Genomic DNA, 22,637 nt, shown 5'->3' on the forward strand with positions numbered 1-22,637 from the left:
CCCGGAAAAAATATGAAGCGTTGAGCAGGGGCGTATTCCGAGGAAAGCGAAACTCCAGCATTGGCTTTTAAAAAATATGTCGCCTTTCTTCGAATACTTCGCCTGCCTCTTGCTGTATCTGCCGTTTACACGTGAGTAACCAGAAAACCGAATCACCCAAGCTCCTACAGAGCTCAGGAATATCCCGATTATTGAAAAAACGCTCCCTGTGAGGGAGCAAAGTGAAGCCCGGGACTGGAGAGGGACAATATTGCATCTGGAGGCTGGGCTGAAGGACTTTTCGCTTTTTAGCCCCCTCTCACCTTCTAGGCAGAAATAACCCCCTCCAACACTCTTCCCTCCGCAGATAATTCTTGAAACAGAAAAGGCGCAGCGGGGTATCGTGGGAAATTGTTACGAAATCTTTTTAATCTAAGAGTTGCTTAAGGGGACAAAAAAAAAAAAAAAAGTGCGGTTCATACTCCTGCCATTACGTGTCCCGTACGTGTTTCGAGATCACTTTTTTTTTAAATTGGCGTTTTTCAAACTTGGCCAATTTAAGATGTGCGGACTTGAACTTCAAAAGTTCTGGCAACCTTTGCGGGCTGTTTGCTGATATCAGAATTGAAAAACATGTTTATGGACTTGCTTACAGATAAGGGATGGGGTTCGAACTATATGTAGTAATGAAGGTTTGAAGTCACTCTTATGTGTTTCTTTTTCTTATCATTTTCTTTTTTCTCTTTTTTCATCTTTTTTCTTACAATTCTTTTTTCTGAAATTTGTATTAGTTTTTACTATTTTAATCAACATGTGCAATGAAACTGTATGAAAATGGAAGCCCCCCTTGTCTTTTTTAAGAACATAAAATTGGCAAGGGTTCTGCCACTTCTCTTTTTCAGCCCGTGTGATGGAAATAAGTTTCGTTTTCTGCCCTCAAGGATGTTAAGTATAAGGCTTAATCATGGATAAATCAAGGGAAATCACATGTCCTTCTCCCAGGGGGAAGGAATGCAATTGATGCTTGCTTTCAGTGAATCAGCACAGTTCATCAGCTATTTGCTGATCCGCTGGCTTGTGGGGTGGGAGTGGGGCTCAAGAACTAACTAACAGCATGGTGAGAGAGATGTGGTGAAAAAGCTGGATGATGCCTGGTATCTTGCCAGTGGCTAATGCAATGGGATGGCAATGGACCCAGCTTAATGGTTGTTTTTGGAGAACTGTGGCAATGGGGATTGGTGAATCAAAGCCTTGAAAGGGCTTGAATTTGGTCTATGTAGTTGTGAAATATAGTCTGGATTCACAGAAGGGAAAGCTTTCTTTGCCGCTTTCTTTTCTTTCTTTCCAAAGTGGTCAATGTCTGGAATACTCTACCCGACTCTGTAGTTTCTTCCCCAAACCCCAAAAACTTTAACCTTAGACTGTCTACTATTGACCTCACCCCTTTCCTAAGAGGTCTGTAGGGGGCGTGCATAAGCGCACCAACGTGCCTACCGTCCCTGTCCTATTGTTTCTCTTATTCTTTTATTTTTCTTATATGTACCCATTTCATGTATTCACAACTATGTATAATACACTTATACTTATTATCTTGTAAACAATTGGCAAATCAAATAAATAAAATAAAATAAAATAAATAAATAAATAAAGTGGTGAACATATACAACCCACCTTCCTTCTCCTATTTTCGATACAATGACAACCCTGTGAAGTGGTTTGTACAGAGTGACTTGCCCAAAATCACCGAGTGATTTTCATGGTTAAGGAAGGACTTGAACTCCCAGTCTCCCACTTTCTAGCCTGGTGCCTTAACCACTAGGCCAAATTAGTTTTCCTGTTAGACATTCCAGAGGGCAAGGAGTCAGTAAAGCATGAAGAGTTTGGTCAGGAGAAAGAGTTAAGAAGGTTCCTCCCTAGCAATTTCCAAAGTATATCTATAGTGATGTAAATAGTAGCTTTAGTTTGGCAAGATTTTTGTCTAGAAATGAGGAACAATAAAGGCAACTGCTCAGAAATAACTGTCTTTCTTGGTTCTCGGGTTAAGTGGAGCTTGCCACTTGAATCTGGACAGGATTTCCTTGTTAGGCTAAGTTAGGGGTGTCAAGGCCTGTGGGCTGCACCCAGCCTGCAGGGTGCCTAGATCTGGTCCATAGGGCTGCCTCACGGTGCCTCTGCTAGCAAAAATGGAGCTCGGAGTGCGGCCCCACTGTGCTCCATTTTCACTGGCAGAGGGCTACCAAAACAAACTAAAAACAAAACAAAGGGAGAAATGCTTCTCCTTTTGCATTTGAGGATGAAGGGACGGGAAAGGAGAAAGGGAAAGAGGAAAGAAAGAAAAAGAAGTAAAGATGGGAAAAGAGTAAGGAAGGAAAAATAAAGAAAAAAGGGGAAGGAAGAAGAAAGGAGAATGAAAAAGAGGAAAAGTAAGGTAGGTAGGTAGGAAGTTTATGAGAATGAGGGAGGGTCTGATGGAAGTCTTGCCTTAGCATTTGGCCACCACAAGTGCCCCCACATGAGTGACATCGAACTGTCACCCCCCCCCCAGCGTCTCCGAGATCAAACACAACCCTAATGTGGCCCTCAATGAAATTGAGTTTGACAACTCTGGTCTAAGTCATTAGTTTTTATACCCCTTTCAAATGGCACACCAATCAAATGTCAAAAGATGCCTCATTTAGAGGAGCTCATGAGAAAGAAAAACTGTCCCTGAAATAATATTTTACTGCTATAGATAATGTGGAAATAGATGATGAATTTCGGAAAGAATCTGCATTCAAATTCGAGCTAGTTTTATCAAGGAACCCTTATAATTGTAGTTCAGTCAAAGAATAAACCTTCCTTTACAAAACTACACATGAAGGAGGCCCATCCCAATTGTGTATTTATTTGTCAGACGTATATGCATAATGAATGTACCGTAGTGCAGCAAGATAAAAATGAAATGAAATAATAGCCATACACTAGCTAATGAATTAAGCAATAAAGTTTTGTTTCAGATGGTGCATAAAACTGGGTCTTCACTATCTTCACAAGGCCATCACTGAGGGCCCAGCCTGCTTTCCCTGAAGAGGTGCTATGATGGGAAAATCTCTTCAGATGGGTTGATCTCAACTGAGAAGACCTCTAGATACAACAACTAGATACAAGGACAGTTTCCCCCCTGCCTCCCCCCATATATTATCACTCTGCTAAAAACTATTTCCCACAACACTGTCTTATGCCTTGGGATATCAAACTATCGTAGCAAGGCTGTATTGCTATTATCCTCATCTTTCCTATTACCTATTTCCTTAGCTTCTTATGGCTATAACTTTGTTGTTTGTATCTTATAATTTATGCTGATTGGTTTTTTAGTAATTTATTATTTATTAGTATAACTAATAATTTATTACGATACCAATTATACTTTAGTTAATTGCTTATTTAGTAACCTATGACTATCACTGAGTGTTGTATGTAATGATTTATAATGATTGTATTTTATAATTATGATCGTGATTGATCACTTGTTGCTTGTATTTACACTGAGAGCTTATGCATGGAGACAAATTCCTTGTGTTTCCCATTACACTTGGCCACTAAAGAATTCTATTCTTTTTTCTTCTAACTAAAATAGATAATCTTGAACTTATGTGGATGCCAGGCTGCATACAGATAGTCCTTGACTTATGACCATAACTGAGCCCAAAATTCCTGTTGCTAAGTGAAACATTTGCTAAGTGAATTTGCCCCATTTTACGACCTTGTCACAACTGTTAAGTGAATCACTGCAGTTGTTAAGTTAATAAAATAATTGTTAAATAAATCTGGTTTCTTATAAGAAAGTCACAAAAGGTGATCCCATGACCCTAGGACTTCGTAAATATGTCAGTTGCCAAGTTTCTGCAACAACCATAAGTGTGAAAAACAGTCGTGTCATTTTTTTCGGTGCCATTGTAATTTTGAACAGCCACTGAGTGAACTGTGAGGACCGTCGGTAGTGCCTTGTTGATTTTCTAACAGCAATTCTTCCTATTGCGTTTCTCTTACAGAGGCAGCTTTGACCGTCACAGTCCCCGAAGGCCCAGTCCAAGCCAAACCGGGTTCTGATGTCCTGCTGCCTTGTTACTTTGAGGACTCTTCTGGTCACATAGATCCCAAACGCCTGGCTGTGATATGGAGTGTGGGTACAAGAGATATTGCTAAGTATGAAGATAAGTTAGAAATCTTTCACCCGGGGGCAAAGATGTCTTCTGAAGGACTGCTGCGGGGCAACGCCAGCATCTTGCTTCCAAATGTTCAGGATGCAGATGGCACCACTTATACTTGCTTTGTTATCCACAGCCCTGACAGTGAAAAGAAGTTAATAGAGTTGAGAGTGGAAGGTAAGAGAAACCAAGGGAAACAGAATGAGGGTCAAATAACCTTAAAATATTTAAAGGGTGAAGGCAACACAGGTTAAAAGGCTTGATCTGGAACAGACTTGGGAATTTTATGGCCTGCAGGCCACATCCCAGTGGGAGGCAATGCATTGGCAGCAGGGACAGGAGTGGTAGGGGGTAAAGGGGGCCGGGGGCCGGGGTTAGGTGGCTGGAGGGCAGAGGGTAGCACTGGCAGCCCTCCACAACAGTCCTTGGCTCCTTGGGAAATGTATTGCCTACTTCTGACCAAGGCCACAATTTTAAAAGTGTTTTCGGGGGAATTAGGGGTTACTGACTATTAATGATGCCAAAACATACATGACTTAGAGAGTGAAGGTAGCAGGTGTAAAGTAATAAACAACAAAGGGAGGAAGACGGGTAGAATTCTACCGGTTTGGACTGGTTCTATAGAACCAGTTGTTATGATTCTGCGCCGTTCGGGAAACCGGCAAATCATGCCCCTGGCTAGCCCCGTCCCTCTCCACCCACCCTTCCCCTCACTTCCCCGCCCAGTCAGTCCTTATCGCGTATGCACAACACGGGCATGCGTGCCTGACATCACTGACTGCATTCTTCCCCGCCCAGTCACTCCTTGAGATATTTCTTTTTTTTTCTCCCGACAACCAGCTTTCTTATGATCAGCTATGCTGGGATTCCCCTCACTTACTGCTTCACCCAGGAGGCTTCCCTGAGGCCCAAGAAGGCAAAAAATGGAGGGGAAAGCTTCCTGGGAGCAAAAATGCCCCCCAGGAGGCTTCCCTGAGGCCCAGAAGGCCCCAAAACGGAGCTCAGGGGGGTGCTGCATGCTCCCCCTATGCTCCATTTTTTTTCCTTCCTGAGCCCTAGGGAAGCTTTCTGGGTGCAAAACGCTTCCCCAGGAGGCTTCCCTGAGGCCCAGAAGGCCCAAAAAACAGAGAGGGGGGTTTTGCTGACAAAAAAGGGGCCACACCCACCCAGTTACATGGCCATGCCCACCTAGCCATGCCCGAACCAGTTGTTACAAAATTTGAATCACATCCCTGAAGGGATGTTTAGCTGTTCTAGTCCACCTTTCTTTTTTGTAAGACATACCCTCTCACATGAATATAAATAAAACAAGTATATATATATATAGAGAGAGATAATTAGAATGAATATGTAAATAAAACATATCTACCTATGCTATCTGTACCATCTGAAATTGGCAGCAGATTTTGCTCTCTGGGAATTAGCCATTATTTGAGCTGGACTGTTGGCTATTGAAGAGATTATGATCAGTAGTGTCTTCTTTTTCTTTGAATTTCTTTGAATTTCTTCCCTAGAAATGTTTGCTAGCTTGGTTTGCCCATCAGAATTACTTGTCAGCCAAAATCCTTCATGTTGTCAGACTGTGTCCTTTGACTTTACTACACGGTTTCTTATATGCTAATTTCTCACAATTTTTATAGTACATATTTTGTACATATGAATGCATTTTTTAAATTTGTGACTGTGTGTTTCAGTAAATTTGTAACTGTGTGTTTCAGTAAATTTGTGACTGTGTGTTTCAGTAAATTCATAAGGAATAGAACTGGATGCAACCTCTGCCTGGTACTGAGTTAAATGCATTTTCTACAAATAGAATACTTGTTTGTTACAGTGTTTATGTGCAATTGTTTATTGACCCAGAGTAAGGAAATTGAGAAGGACAGGTGCAGACGTTTAGACATTCTTTTCATCAGTGCCACCTCCTTTGTGACCCAAAATTATAGCTTTGCAACATTTTTTGTAGGAAACGAACAATCTTTGTATTCTGGTTTTTGGAGTTTTCCCATTCCCTCTGTGTCTTCCAGATGCTGACTTGCACTTTTCCAAACAGTACTGAATAGCAGTAGGTAGATGGGGGATCAGGGCTGTTGGCCTTCAGAGCTGATGAATGGAGTTAATTGGGTTGCTAGATAGTAAAAATATTTTCTTTTGTCCTCTCTGTTCCCAGCTGCCCCACTTGTCAAACTTGGCTCCACAACAGTGCAGTTGACCAAGCCAAGCACGGTTGCATGTATAGCAACAGATTTCTATCCTGGCAATATATCCATGACGTGGTTCCGAAATGATAGGATTGTGCAAGGCCCCGAATGGCCTCCTGCTCAGCCCAGCACTGGCCAATTGTTCAGAGCAGAAAGCCTCTTGAAGCTCACACCAGAATTTTCGGATGCCAACGCCAACTACTCTTGCCAAATCCATCACCAAGCACGCGAAGGGCCAGAGGTACTAAAATTCCAGCTTCACTTGCAAGGTGAGTATAGCCTTTTGCTCAGAAAGCAAGGGACCCAGGCAGTTATAGACCCTTATCTTACAAACCTAGGTTATTGTGACATCTTAAAGTCGGAACCAAACGAACCACACTATTGTGTAGCATGAACCAGCCACTAGTTTATCTTCTTAAAAGGTTCAGAGCTAGCTTTACATTCAACTTGGAGACATTTATACCTTATAGGTAATGTCACTCTTTCAACTGATCACTTGCAAGGTGAGTATAGCCTTTTGCTCAGAAAGCAAGGGACCCAGGCAGTTATAGACCCTTATCTTACAAACCTAGGTTATTGTGACATCTTAAAGTCAGAACCAAACTAACCACACTATTGTGTAGCATGAACCAGCCACTAGTTTATCTTCTTAAAAGGTTCAGAGCTAGCTTTACATTCAACTTGGAGACGTTTTTACCTTATGGGTAATATCACTCTTTCAACTGATCCGTATTTAGTGGAAGATGAGAAGCTCTTGGGGACTTGTATATTTTCTCATACTAAGATGAAAGATACCACATGGTGTTTTTTATATGGTCACCCAGAAGGATATGCACAACTTGGATATCTTCTGATAGAAAAAAGAGCAATTCATCCCTCCCCCAAGCAAATAGGAAAACATCACAAAATAATAATCATTTCCACAGAAGCTGAGCAGAAAAACTTCAGAATCAAAGTCTTTCACAAAGAAAAAAAACCAAAACGGTCTAGCACTCAGCTAAGCATAATAGCGTCAAAGCTAGCCGATACATGCAGCAGCTGCAAGTAAACTCTGAAACCACAGGAGACAGCTCTTTTGCTTTCAACTAAACTAAAACAATAAGGACTGACAAGATTAAGACAATAGCACCCAGAGACTCACCAGATTTTCAACTCCATCCCTCTCAGTGGCTAGGATTAACCTCTTCCTTCCTGAATGACCAACCTAGAAAAAATAATCCCATCCAAAGGCACACCAGCAAGCCCCATTAAAATATCTGAGTCTCAAAAGCTAAAAAAAGAGTGTAAAACCTTCAGTATCTGGTTCTCTGGTCAGCTAGCTAGCTCAGAACCCATTGCTGATGTCACTATCCTCTGGCTTCTTTCTGGCAGCTTGCTTCCTGGTCTATTTGTCCCGCAGTGCTAATAGCTTTATCCCTGCCGGAGGGACGAACCAAGGGAGTTTTTCTTCCAATACTGCTAAAGGGGCAAAAAAAGATTAAAATACTAAATTGTGCCCCCTGTACAATCAGAACACAGCACATACCATTTTGACAACATTGCACCTTTCAGACACAGTGGTGCACTATCTAAGGTCCCAGTGCTACCTATAGTTCCATAAACATTGGATTGTGGACCCCAGAGATATTGCTGTGAGTCAGGGGAAGAGAGAAATAAAAACACAAGGGCATTGCAGTAACTTCATATATCATTTGTTCAAACTGCATGTGATAAAAGCTACAGTAGATTTACTGTCTTGATAGATTGGTTCTTTGAGACTGTAAATACATGGCTCTTATGCCCTGTAACCTCTCCCTCTGCTAGCACAACTCAAATGTCAATCTAGGAGATCGTAGGGCTTAGGGGGGCTGCCTGGCTTCCCATTGGTGGGCATCTCTACCTCTTGGCTGATTATAGGATCCAGGAATACTGAGTGTTGAGGTAGCTTCATGGCTCATGACCTGTGTTTGTTTCAGATCAGTGTTTGTAAGCATGGCAGTTTTAAGATGCATGGACATCAACTCCCAAAATTCCTCACCTTAAAACAGTCCTTTTAGTGACCGAAGTTACAACAGCACTTAATAATAATAATACTTTATTTGCGGCCACAGACCAAAACACAAGTACTAGAACAAAAAAAAAAAGAACATGGGAAAATTAATCATGAACAATTGGTCACCAAAAACTTGACTAAAGGGAATTACAGCGTTCTCCTCTGATGGTTACAGTTCTTAAAAAAAAATTGGAAACCTGAGAAGTGATGTATGAGGAAGCCATCCCCTAGACAATATAAGAACAAATTACTAACACTGGGTCTAGAAGGGTCTGCTTCAAGGAGAGACAGTAACTTAGATCTACCTGCGTTATACATAGGGCAATATAAAAGGACATGCTCCACAGTTTCAACCTCAGCTCTGTCACAGGGGCATAGCCGCTCGTTAATCAGGAGCCTCTTAAATTGCCTATCCAGTAGTGCTGAGTGCAAGACATTAAAGCGAGCTAGGGAGAAAGCTCTTCTATACTTGGGAATGGTTAGAGTGTAAAAATAGGAAGCCATCCTCAGTCCGTAATTATTAAATTGGCTGAAGATCAAAGGGAAGCAAGTTTTGTTAGCTCTGGCTCGTAGATATTGCAAATCAATGTCCACAAGCCGTTGGACTACCCTAAATTGGGCGTCCTTAAGGCCATAATCTCCCAGGGCATCCCCTGTAAAACCTAGCAAGTATAATTTCTTCGTCAGCTCCCTCTCCCAACGAGAAATATGAGAGTCAGCAAACGCCAGGGAGAGGTAGCTACCAGGAACTGTCAGAGCACCCGAAACCACCATTTAAAGGTGTTAATCCACGCCATACATTCGACTGATCGAGTGCCCAGTTCCAGGTACATCGGAGCAAAACCAACACAAGGAGGAAGACCCAGAAGTTTTCTAAGAAAGACAGCCTGGGTTCTTTCAATACAATCCTTGAAGCCCCGTATCCATATGGGAATTCCGTAAAGAGTTTGAGCCAAAGTTTTGGCTTTGTAAATACGCAGAGCAGAAGGAATAAACTAGCCTCCTTGGGTATAAAAAAATCTTAAAATCTGCTGGTGACTACAGGAGGCCAAATTCAGCACCTGGGTTCGATGTCTAGTCCAAGCACCGGTGTTCTGAAATTGAATACCTAAATACTTAAAATGGAAAACCTGCTTAACAGCATTACCATTGATAGCCCAGTTATACAATTTCCGGGCTCTAGAGAACACCAATACTTTGGATTTGTCATAATTAATGGACAAGTGGTTCTCAGCACAGTAAGACCCAAATGCAGAAAGTAATCTTTTCAGACCTGGCCTTGACAGTGAAAGGAGGGCCGCATCATCAGCATAAAGGAGAAGCGGGATCTTCGTAGTTGACCGCTTTGGGGCATGGGACTCAATACGTCCAATGTGAAAGGCCAAGTCAGATAAGAATAAATTAAACAAAGGAGGAGCCAGAACACAATCCTGCCTTGCTCCGTTCTTAATTGGGATAGCTCTCCCTGCAAACCACACCTGACCTGACTAGAGGTCTGGTTGTACAAGGATCTAATTAGGAACGGAAGACATCTATCGATAGAGCTTTTGAGCAGTTTTGACCACAACAGTCCCCTAGGGACTGAGTCAAACGCTGACTTTAGGCCGATAAAAGCAGTAAAAAGTTTGCCACCTGGTATGGTAGTATATTTATCGACCAGGTGCGCTAAGACAAAGCAGTGGTCCAGTGTGGCACAGCCCGCTTTAAACCCAATCTGTTCAGCACCAATAATATTGGACTCTTCAGTCCAAGTGAGGAATCTACGTTGGAGATATTTAGCATACAATTTCCCAATGATGGAGAGCAGGCTTATGGGGCGATAAGTCGGCTGGATTGTTCCTATTTCCTCGTTTAAAAACTGGAACAATAATTGCTAATCTCCAGGAGGTAGGGATCCCGCCAGAGGTATTGATATGTGTGAAGAGTCTTGCTAAGAGAGGAATCCACCACTCAGGATTGGATTTTAGCAGATCAGGGGGTATAGCATCAGGGCCAGGGGCCTGACTTGAGTTCGGAGATAAGCTCGGTAATCTCATCATGAGTCATGGGTTGCCAATCAGGAACTGCAGGAGGTAGCTGTGGCCCAAGTACGGTCGAACTTGTTGACGCCTGGAAAATTGCCAAGAAATGGTTTTCCCAATCTCTGTTGGAAATACAGCAGAGAGGGAGTTCTTGATGACCCGGCAAGGAGCTGGCAACAATTTGCCAAAATAATCGAGTGTTCTTCTGCTGGATGGAGAGGAGAAGTAGATCCCACTTCTCTCTCTCTCTTTAGCTTTCTTTTTCTTAGCAATTAGTCCTTTATACTCCCGCTTCAAGCGATAGTAGTCCTCTGGTGGGCATTTATCCCCTCGATTACGATAGAGCAGGTAAACCCGATTAATCTGGTTCTTGAGCATCAGACACTCTTTGTCAAACCAAGAATTACTTCTTGAATGATATGGACCACTCGGCCTACGGACTATTAATTAGTGATTCAAAGGCTGAGATTGTCCCTGGGCCACTACTTGTTAGGGCCTGATTGTATAAGCTGAGACACTCCGGAGATGATAAAAAGGAGTGAAACTTTCTTTCAGTATTAGAAGACCATTTGATCCCCCTTGTATACGAGGCCACATAGGGATCTAATATCTGGGGACCCCTAGGCAGATATATATTTGAGGAAAGCCCAATGATTGTAACCAGGAGGTAGTGGTCACTCTCCGTAAGGCAGTCCACATAAAAAGCACGGACTGCCTTTCTAAGAAGCTAGGATACCAGCACAAAATCAATAACACTACTCCCACGTGAAGAACTAAAAGTAAACTCACCAGCTAGATCACCTAGGATATTCCCATTAAGAATTATCTTATTGTGTTGGGCTGCTAAAAGGGCTAACTGAATGCCAGCAAAATTTGTTAATTCATCCTTAGAATGTCTGGCTGAAATCAGGTGTCCTATAGCCCAGAGGGTTTCTTGGGAGTAGAGTGCCTCAATTGATGGGGGAACTTGGACTCCCAATCGGACATTAAAGTCACCCCCTATAAGGATGTACAGCACTGGGAATTTAATTTCCATACAAGTAATGTAATTCTTCAGCACGCCCCATTGAGCCTTAGTATCAGCTTGCCTCATCATTGGGGGAAGATAAACGTTGAACACTAACAGTTTGCTGCATCCTCTCTTAATTAGGAGTGCCATAGCTAAAGAGCCATAGGGGGGCAGCTCCACTGTCTCCACTTTCAAAGAAGTAGAGACCAAGCAACCTAGAGCACCCTTAGGTCTTCCTGTCGTAGATTGTCTGGTGGCGGCCAAGGAAATGACCGTAAACCCTGTAAGGGATATCTTATCGCATGCCCAGGTCTCCTGAAGCAGGATCACATCAAATGAGTGAATATAGTTGGCAAATTCTGTGGTACCACACCTTCTCCCCCAACCTGCTATGTTCCACAAAAGGCACTTAAGTGTACAGGGGGGTGGGTTTTTGCCAGATTTAATAGTCATTCTGTGTGATTAATTTTTTCCAGAGCGCCCTTCGGATCCGAAAAGATACACCTGTTGTTAAGTCGCAGGATCATCCTCTTAGGAGGCAAAGGCAGGGAAGGAGGGAGGGGAGGCGAGTCTTGTTCATGGGGCTGTAAGGCTCTAAACGCACTCCATACTTGTGGCATTAATTGGTTGCTTAGCTGGCAAGTATTCAGCAGCATCAACAGATGGAGTTTAAAGTCGCCCTGGATCTTCAAATTTACGAATTAGACATTCTGGAGAGAGCGCCAAGGGAGCTTCCGTTGGTAAATCAGTAGAGACACCCTGGAGTCCAAGGGAATCCTTCTCAGGTAGTGAAAGACTCCAGAGCTTGGATTTAACTGCATCCAGACGCTTTATGATTTGGGCCCTTCCTGGTTGTGGAAGCGCACAAAAGGAGTCGAAGAGCTGTGTCTCCTCTTGGTTCCAGAAATTGTCTTGACATAAGTCAGTCTCATAAATAGATGGAATCCCAGAGGCACTCACCTGGGGCTTATTTACTAAGGAACTTTGAGTGCCCTGGGCTGGTGTCGCTTCCTTTGGGGCCATTTTTTTCCCAGCTGATCAAGTCAAAGGAAGCTTCCTGGTAAGATGTTACTCGTTGCGGGGGGTTAATTTGACCGGTTGTAGGAGGAACAGTCAGGATACCATCTGAGAGGACGCCAACTGGAGGTTTTGCGGGAATAGGTGTATAATTAGTATGTGATGTAGTATCCGAGATGGCATTCAAGGTTGGCACATTAATATGTGCTGCTGAGGATCTTTTGGGGGCAATAAATCTTCTGCCACTCACAAATTGTCGATTACTCAAGAGTGGCTTAATCGATATATCTTTGAAGACTCTTCTTGGCAGAATCCCGAAGGATCTTAACAGGGATCCTCTTCTGAAAAATAGTTTTGGGGAGTTGTCAAAACTGAGTAGCACTCTAGTGCAGTATTCAGGAGAGGATAAAAGTTCAACCTTCTTCAAATCATCAGCTTTTAGCCCCAATAACTGGAATATATGGCCCCTCGCCAGCTGTGTTGAACCCCAGTGAGGTAAGTTGCCATTAATGGGATTAATGATGAGGGCCACCTGTTTTGACTGTAAGACCAGGTGACTGTCTGCGTCAAAAGATGTAAAGTTCGAACTATTGGTAGGATTATGTTGAGCAGTGCTTTTGCTGAGGCTTGGCAGGGACGACCCTGCCGCTGCATCAGGCTGCCGAGCAGCCAACCCAGGGCACCCACTGGTAGTCCAGGAAACTAAGTAGTTTAAAGTACTTAATATTTTATCAAGCTGGAGCTGAATGCTCGCTGTAGTTTCTGCAACCAAGAAACATTGCTGAGCCAAAAGTTCTGTAAGGGTGGGCTCATTTAAGGATTGGTTGGGGGCCGTAGTTTTAGATACGCTTTTGTTCTCAACTGGGGGGCGACGCCTTCAACCATCTGAAGATCGCGACAACCTGCAGCAGCCAGACAAAAGGGAGCAGGAGCTTTCAAACCGAGAGGCCGAGCTAAAACAAAGTCCTCAATCTTGGATTGCTTCAGAGAAGGTTGAGGAACCTGATCAGTGAGAGATCTGCTCCTTTTCCTTGTCTTCATTATATTCAGTAGCACAATAGAGGAGGAGCTGTGCATAGAGTCTAGTCACTGAAACAAGTCCTAAATCCAGAGGAAAAGGAATCGGGAGTCGAGGAGAAACGAGTCCTAATGCGAACAGTGGCAGAGCTCCTCACAAGTATACCAAGGATCCTGCCCTCCCGACAGAGCAGGGAACATGAGTAAATAAAAATGATAAAAAAATTAAAATAGTGGATAAAAATAGAATAAATCAGATAAGAGAAATCACATCAAAGCTAGGCATTGCTAGACTTCCAGCTAAAGGAGGAAGATCTTTAGGACAACAACAAAGAAGAAGCAGCAAGGCCCTCCTATAGCTGAGGCCCAGCTCAAGCTTTTTTTAAAAAAATACAGCTAATCCGAAGCTGAAATATAGCTAGAAGTGGTTTAGTGATCACACTGCAAAAATGTAAAGGGTTTAAAAATAAAAATTTGAAGACTAAGATATGATAGAAAAATAGCCTTAAAAGCAGGTAATAATTAGAATAGGTTAATTTGATCTTGGTTAAACTACTTGCCTACTTGCCTGCTGCTCTCATCTCCTCCGCCGCCCTCACAACAGCACTTAAGAACCTGACTGAATAACCATTTTTTTTCACCGACAACTGTTGCAGAATCCCCATGACCATGTGACCAAAATTTGGATGTTAGGCAACTGACTCGAATTTATGAGATTTATTGCAATGTCCCAGGATCATGTGATCATCTTTTGCAAAGTTCCGATAAGCAGAGTCAATGGGGAAGCCAGATATCACTTAACAACCATGTTACTAACTTAATCACTGCAGTGATTCACTCAACAATTTTGGCAAAAAAAGTCATAAAATGGGGCAAAATTCACTTAACAACTGTTTCACTTAACAACAGATATTTTTGGCTCAATTACATTCATAAGTTGAAGACTATCTGTACAAGCATCTTAAAGTTGCCAAATTTAAGAAACACTGTTTTAGATGGAACAGATTTTAGATGGAAGAGGGGGACAGTCAGTAGCTGGAAACTGATTTTGGTGTTCCCTGATTGGCAGCTAAAACAAACCGATATCAACTCACCCTAGTTCACACAGCAGCTGTCACAAAAACACAGGTAGTCCTTGACTTATGACCACAATTGATCCTAAAATTTATGTTACTGTGCAAGACAGTTGTTAATTTCCCCTGATTTTAAACCTTTTTTTCCATAGTTGTTAAGTGCAGCAGCCCCCAACCTTTTGGGCACCAGGGTCCAATTCCGTGGAGAAAGTTTTTTCTACGGACCGGAGAGGGCTTTGCTTTGCATGCTGCCTGCATTCTGCGAATGGTGCTTTGCTTGTTTGTGTGGCCGAGCTGCTGGTATGCCATGGACCGGTGCTGGTCTACAGACCAGGTGTTGGGAACTCAGAGGTGGTATTCAGCAGGTTCTGACCAGTTCTGGAGAACCGGTAGCGGAAATTTTGAGTTGTTCGGAATACCACTTCTGACTGGCCCCGCCCCCATCTATTCTCTGCCTCCCAAGTCCCAGCTGATCATCTGGGTCTTCTTTTGCTGCCCTGCACAGGAGAATTGAGCTGGAAAGCAGGTTAGTGGGATGGGGAGGGAATGAGGATTTTACAGTATCCTACCCCTGCCACGCCCACCAAGCCACATCCACAGAACCAGTAGTAAAAAAAATTTTTTTAAAGTTTTTATTTTTTACAACAAATATACAAACAAAACATAAAAGCATAAAACCATCTTTCAATTATATACATACAGTGTGCCAGTTGGTTACAACCTTTTGTGCTCTCCTTTTTTTTAGCATTACTCACAAGTTGTATAAATTCTCACCTTATCAATCTAACATGTACTTATATAATATCAATAATTAATCATTCATTTGACTAAACTATTTTTTCATCATTCTATATGAGATATTCTAAATTTCATTATAATTTAATCTTATACATTCACCCAATGGTTATATATTTTATATTGTATTCTATATCAATCTATTAACTTTTTATTGTAAAGCTTCCTAGTCTGTTTCTTTATCATGTCTTTTTATCTAACCATTGATAAATCCCATATCATATAAAAATGTCTTCTTCTCTGATTTCAAATGTCAATTTACTCATTTCAGCACAGTCCATGATTTTCTTAATAATTTCCTCCTGCATAGGTATTTTTTCATTTTTCCAATTCTTAGCAAATACAATTCTAGCCACTGTTAAAACATTTACAATCAAGTATTTCAATTCTTTACTATATATTTCCGGTATAATTCCCAATAAAAATACCTCAGGTTTAAAGTCTATGTGTTGTTTTATCATTTTTTCCAACCATGCGTGGATTTTAGTCCAATATCTTTTTGCATCCAAGCATGTCCACCACATATGGTAATATGAGCCAAGTATCTGATGACATTTCCAACATTTATCCGATTTATTCTTGAACATTCTCACAATTCTAGTCGGGGGTAAGTGCCACCTGTAAAACATCTTATACAAATTTTCTTTATATGCAGTTGACATTGTCATTTTATAATTTTGAGACCACAGTTTTTGCCATTTATTTAAATCAATCCCATATCCAAAATTTTTCCCCCACGCAATCATTGTTACTTTAACTTGTTCTTCCTCTAATTTAAACTCCAATAAATGTCCATAAAGTTTTTTAATTACTTTTTCATCAGTACCTGTCAAAATTTTATCTAAATTGGTCAACTTATCATAGATACCTTCTGTTTTAATATCTTTATCAAATATGAAAACCAATTCATTTTTACACCTTGTTCTTCCAACGCTTGCATAGATTTAAGTTCACCCTTTTCATTCAATATCTCATCATATCTAACTGTTTGTTCCTTTTTATATATTATTGGATAAGAAAAAGCTTCAATAGTAGATAACCATAGTGAAATTTTTAGGTAATATTGCTTTTTTATCTTCTCCAAGTTTAAAAACAATGCTTCTCGAATATAATGTCTTCTAAAATACCCCTGCGTTTTAGTTCCCTTATACCAGAGGAAGGCATGCCACCCTAGCAGCAAGTCATGTCCTTCTAAATTCAACAGTCTAATATTCCTTAATGATATCCACTCCTTTACCCACATCAAACTCGTCACCTGGTAATATAATTCCCAATTGGGCAAAGCAAATCCTCCTCCCTTCATTGGACCAGTAGTAAATTTTTTTGAATCCCACCACTGTTCTGGTTAAATGAATCACTGCAATTGTTAAATTAGTAACATGATTGTGAAGTGAATCTAAATTCCCCTCTAATTTTGCTTGTCAGAAGGTCCCAAATACAATCGCATGACTCTGTGACACTGCAACAGTCATAAAACACATGCCTTGCTAAGCATCATCTGAATTTTGATCATGTGTCCATCAGGATGCTGTAATGGTTGTAAGTGTGAAAAACAGTCATTTCTCACTTTTTTCATTGCCACTGTAACTTCAAATGGTCACTAAATAAAGGGTTGTATCTGTAATCCCAGGTGGGTCCAAGACTGGCTTCAAGGAGTTGGGAATTGTCTATTGTAGTGTTTCTCAACCTTGGCAGCTGGCTGGCTGAGGAATTCTGGGAATTGAAGTCCACCCATCTTCAAGTTGTCAAGGTTGGGAAACACTGGCCTATTAGATGCAGGACTTCAAATTTCCTTCCTCTCTTTGCAGCTCAGCCTATCCTTCAGCTCACCACAATGCCACAGGGGGAGAAATTTGTTGTAGCCGTGTGCAACCTGAGCAAATTTTATCCCTCTCAAATCAATGTTCAGTGGTTGCAAAACGGAGTGCCACAAGAGCAAATAAAGTCGGAGGTCCACTGCATGCAGAACATGATGTTTTCCATCAACAGTGTCTTCTTCCCACAGAAGAATGATGTTGAAGTCACTTATGTTTGTCGAGTAGAACATGAAGCTTTGGAGACCCCATTGGAACAGTCTGTCCATTGGCGGCCAGAAGGTGAGGGAGATGTGATTATTCCTCCAAGTCTCCCAGTTACCCAAAATACTAGGAGTACATTTTTTCTCTCACCTTCTCGGCCCACAGTTACTCCTACAATTCCATCAATTCCAGTGGTTCCTTGGACGTTGGGAGTCATTCTTGCACTTGTGTGTGGATTTATCCTTGGAGCTGGAATAGTATGCTGTATATGTAAAGGTAACCTTTCACATCTAAAAAAATGAAAGATTTAATGGCAGTGATGAAGTGCAGGGACAAAGCAAAGCCAGTGAAAAAGCTAGGATACAAAAGGGAGGGGTACTGTACAGCTAGTCCTTGACTTATGACTCTAATTGAGCTTGGAGTTATGGTGATAGTTTGTTGTGGTCCTAAGTTAAGACAACACATGACCAGACCCAATTTTTGTGGCAATTATTGTGGCAGTTGTTGAGCGAATACATTGGTTTTTAAGAAAATCCACTTCCTCAATGGCCTTTTTGTGCCAAAAACTGGAAGTAAATGCTGGAAATTGCCAAATAAGTTGCAAATTATGGTCATGTGACTGAGACATTACACACAGCAGTAAAGGTGAGCCAGTTGCCAAGTGCCCAAATTTGATCACATGACCATACCAAAGGTATGGCTGTCCTAAGTGAAAACAAGTTTTAAATAGTTCTGTGGAGGTCTGTAGTAACTTTTTAAAGTTATTAAGGAAGCAATTGTAAGTGAATTAACCTGTATCTCTTAATTACACTTGTTAAAGTTTTCTCTCTATTTACAGCCAAGAACAATTCAGTTACAGGAATGTCCAGTGAGAAAATGCCTCTTCAAAAGATGGATAAAGAGAAATCAGCTGAAGTCTCAAACCCCAAGATAGGAGAGGACAGGAGTGGATTACTACTTACAGAAGAGTTGGAATATGTGCAGGAACAGCGACCTCTTCAAAAGAAAGATAAAGAGAAGTCAGCTGAAGTCTCAAACCCCAAGATAGGAGAGGACAGGAGTAGAGACATATCTACAAAAGAGTCGGAGGGTGTGCAGGAACAGCGACCTCTTCAAAAGAAAGATAAAGAGAAGTCAGCTGAAGTCTCAAACCCCAAGATAGGAGAGGACAGGAGTAGAGACATATCTACAAAAGAGTCGGAGGGTGTGCAGGAACAGCGACCTCTTCAAAAGAAAGATAAAGAGAAGTCAGCTGAAGTCTCAAACCCCAAGATAGGAGAGGACAGGAGTGGAGACATATCTACAAAAGAGTCGGAGGGTGTGCAGGAACAGCGACCTCTTCTAAAGAAAGATAAAGAGAAGTCAGCTGAAGTCTCAAACCCCAAGATAGGAGAGGACAGGAGTAGAGACATATCTACAAAAGAGTCGGAGGGTGTGCAGGAACAGCGACCTCTTCAAAAGAAAGATAAAGAGAAGTCAGCTGAAGTCTCAAACCCCAAGATAGGAGAGGACAGGAGTGGAGACATATCTACAAAAGAGTCGGAGGGTGTGCAGGAACAGCGACCTCTTCTAAAGAAAGATAAAGAGAAGTCAGCTGAAGTCTCAAACCCCAAGATAGGAGAGGACAGGAGTAGAGACATATCTACAAAAGAGTCGGAGGGTGTGAAGGAACAGCGACCTCTTCAAAAGAAAGATAAAGAGAAGTCAGCTGAAGTCTCAAACCCCAAGATAGGAGAGGACAGGAGTGGAGACATATCTACAAAAGAGTCGGAGGGTGTGCAGGAACAGCGACCTCTTCTAAAGAAAGATAAAGAGAAGTCAGCTGAAGTCTCAAACCCCAAGATAGGAGAGGACAGGAGTAGAGACATATCTACAAAAGAGTCGGAGGGTGTGAAGGAACAGCGACCTCTTCAAAAGAAAGATAAAGAGAAGTCAGCTGAAGTCTCAAACCCCAAGATAGGAGAGGACAGGAGTGGAGACATATCTACAAAAGAGTCGGAGGGTGTGCAGGAACAGTGACTTTGACTGGATGACTACTATATATGTTCTGTTAGGAATGTAAGTCACCTAACAGCTATTTGGGCTGAAAATATATAAACCAGGATAGACATTTTAAAACTTTCTTTAAGACAATCCTAAAAGTGTAATTGGGTATGATTTCTCAAATGGCCATAAGATGAAGCCAGAAACCTGGGTTTTTTCTGTCCCTTCCTTCCATCCCCCCTTTCTTTGTCTGCCCCTTTATCATTCTTTCCCTTTTCTCTTTTCTTCTTTCTCTCTTTCTCTCTCTCCCTCTCTCCCTCTCTCAGGCTCACCCCATTGACTTGGTGCACTGCTTCGCTCAGACTTGCTTGGGCAGGTCCCTCCAGTGCAGTGGGCTCAATGGGATGGACCTGCGGGGCCAGCACTTAGAACGTGGCAGTGGCGGCACGTTTCAAAAGTAGAGCAAAGCCAGGGGTCAGTAATTTTTGCTGCAAAGAATCACAAAAGCTTCTGGGCTGTGCACAAGAAGGGACACAAATGTCAATGCAATTCAGCAACATAAAATAAAGAAATACATATAAAACAAATCAACAAGAATCGGCAAAGCATCTCTGATTAGATTCTATTCACTACTAGAATCTAATCAGGGATGCTTTGCTGATTCTAGTGCAATGACCTGCTCCAGCAGGGTTAGAAGGGTGTGTGTGTGTGTGTGTGTGTGTGTGCGCGCATTGCTGTCAAAACTCCAAAAACAGGTCAAGTAGCTCTGGGGAGGCCAGTCATAAATTAGAACCCTTGCTAAACAACCAGCCATTAAGTGAGGATCACTTGTATTTGGTTTGCCAGTTACTTGGCCACGCCCACCCAGTCACATGACCACCAAACCACACCCGGTCATGTGACCAGCAAGCCACGCCCAGCCAGCAAGCCGCGCCAGCTAGTCACGTGACCAGCAAGCCACGCACACCCAATCATGTGACCAGCAAGCCACGCTCTCAAAATAGGTCATGCCCACAGAAATTTGAATCCCACCCCTGAGTGGGGGGCACCGAGGATGAGTTTGTAGCACCAAGGGGGCAGTGGACTGAAAAAGTTTGGGAAGCACTGCTCTAATTCATGGCAGCTTCTTTCTATCGCTACGAGATGGGTTAGGAGATAACCACTTTTTACTACAAGGCAGATATACAAATGATTGGTCATTAAAGAAGAACTTCATCACGAACGTGAGTTATGAAGATACCTGATGAACCAATAAATGTAATTTGTTATGGACGTCTTGTTGAGTTATCTCTCTGCATCTGTACAGCTTCAAATCCACCTCTGTGCAGAAGGCAGAAAAGTAAAAGATGAAGTCCTGAAACCCATCTGTATAAAGTTTGTTAATTTGGATATGTGATAATGCAAAGTAATATTGAAGCCAGGAGTGAATATGCAATGTTAATCTAAACCTGCTGGTCTGGGCTTCTATGATCATACTTTTTAGAGTTTCCCAAGATTCTTGAGTTGTTTTCCCCTTTAGGATTTTTATCCATGGAATCTTCCTCAAGCTCTGAGTTTATTGAAATCAGCTCTTTTAAAATCCAAGACTCTGGTGTCATTATGTTCTGTTGCTTGTGTTTGTGTTATGTTGAATTCTAGTATGACATGGTCACTCTCACCCAAGGTTCCTGCAATTTCAACTCCCTCTATCACTTCTTCTCTGTTTGTAAGAATTAAGTCCAGTATGCCTGTCCCTCTAGTTTCACCCTCTACCTTTTGGACAACAAAGTTGTCAGCTATGTTGGTTAGGAACTTATTTGATTTCTCACTTGGTACAGAATTAGTTTTCCAATTGATATCAGGATAATTGAAATCTCCCATTATTACTGTTGTGTGTTTCCTGCATATGTTTGTTAGTTGGCTGGCAAAAAGGATATCTATTTTCTCTGCTTGATTGGGTGGCCAATAACGTACACCTATGACCATGTCATTCTTTTTTTCTTTTATATTGACCCATATGCATTCTAGGAGGTTTTCATCTTTGGTTTCATGCATTTTTGTAGCAATATAGTGGTCCTTTACATACAGTGCAACTCCACCTCCTCTTTTCTGGTTTTTTTGAATAGTTTGTATCCTTCTACCAATATGTTCCAATCTTGGGTTTCATCCCACCAAGTTTCTATTATTCCAACTATATCATATTTACCTTCATGTATTCGTAGTTCAAGTTCATCCTGTTTGTTCCCCAGACTTTGTGCATTTGTATATAGGCACTTGAGATCTTTATGTCTGACACTGTGTTTACTGTCTACATAACCTGTGTTGTGCCTGCCTGCCCCTACTTTCTTGCCACCTGTTTGATTAGTGCACATGGTATGATACTCACTATTAAATGCTTGGTTTTGGTTGGCATCAAGGTAGATAATCTTACCTGCACAAACATCTATTTTGCATGCACTGCTATCCTTATTAGTTTTAGGTTGCTGGGGACAGAAATGTTCTGAATCCATTAATTCGCTGTCCCCGCTGTTCAGTTTAAATGTTTATCCAGGAAATCTGTGAATTTAATGCCAAGTAACTCATTCTCTTTCTTTGATGGATGCAAACCATCTCTTTTGTACAGTTTTTCATTGGACCAGCTGCAGGCATCATGACTAATAAAGCCAAAGCCTTCCCTTTTACACCACTCTTTTAGCCACACATTAAACTCTGCTACATGCTGCCCTTTTCCTTTTTGTTCCTTGTAGACTGGTAGAACCTCTGAAAAGATAAGCCTGCAGCCCATATTACTAAGTTCACACCCCAAGCTCTGGAAGTCTTTCTGAACAGAAAGTACATCCTTCTGGGACAGATCATTTGTACCAAGATGTATAATAGCATCAACATCACAGTCCTTGCTGGCATTCTTGACTATCTTAAGAATACGCTTCTTGTCTCTGCTGGCAGTAGCACCTGGTAGACACCTGACTTCTTTCAAAACCTCAGTATCCTTTCCTAAATTTATATCCCTTACAATTGAGTCCCCAACCAGAAGGTGGCTTCTCTTTTTGGATGCCTTGCTCTTCTTAGCTGCCATTCAAAACTTATCCTGCATTGTTAATAAAAAGGTGTTAATGTAATATTATATACAGGGTCAAAACTGTGTGTCCTTCTAAGATTGTTACAGCTATCTTTAACCAGGAAAACCCTATTTTGTTGAAACTTTTTCATATTTCTGTCTTGGGCCTCTCATTTTTGGGCCTCACATCCTTGCCCAAAATGCCTGGAAGGCTGTCTGATAGACTTGTCAAAGAATTTGAACCAGGCCAGCAGTTGGTTCAGGTCTAATG

The 22,637-nt window shown here is 41.8% G+C and overlaps 1 protein-coding gene across 5 annotated transcripts; it reads left to right on the plus strand.

Annotated features, from left to right (window-relative positions):
* Positions 1–19,901, plus strand: LOC113418500 (uncharacterized). Of its 5 annotated transcripts, XM_026677402.2 has the most exons (6): positions 1–131; positions 4,011–4,343; positions 6,334–6,633; positions 17,137–17,424; positions 17,512–17,622; positions 18,185–19,901. In XM_026677402.2, the coding sequence occupies exons 1-6, from the start codon at positions 77–79 to the stop codon at positions 19,363–19,365; spliced, it is 2,268 nt and encodes a 755-aa protein (XP_026533187.2). In that variant the 5' UTR covers positions 1–76; the 3' UTR covers positions 19,366–19,901. The 5 variants fall into 5 exon arrangements, with proteins under 5 accessions (XP_026533187.2, XP_087803680.1, XP_087803681.1 ...); XM_087947554.1 differs by having other exon boundaries at positions 17,137–17,622; XM_087947555.1 differs by lacking the exon at positions 17,512–17,622.
* Positions 19,902–22,637: the final 2,736 nt, after the last annotated feature.

This window comes from Notechis scutatus, chromosome Z (genome assembly GCF_049901735.1).
Source record: "Notechis scutatus isolate UNSWTSFEM ecotype Mainland chromosome Z, rNotScu1.2, whole genome shotgun sequence".
In the NCBI taxonomy this organism is placed as follows: Eukaryota; Metazoa; Chordata; class Lepidosauria; order Squamata; family Elapidae; genus Notechis; species Notechis scutatus.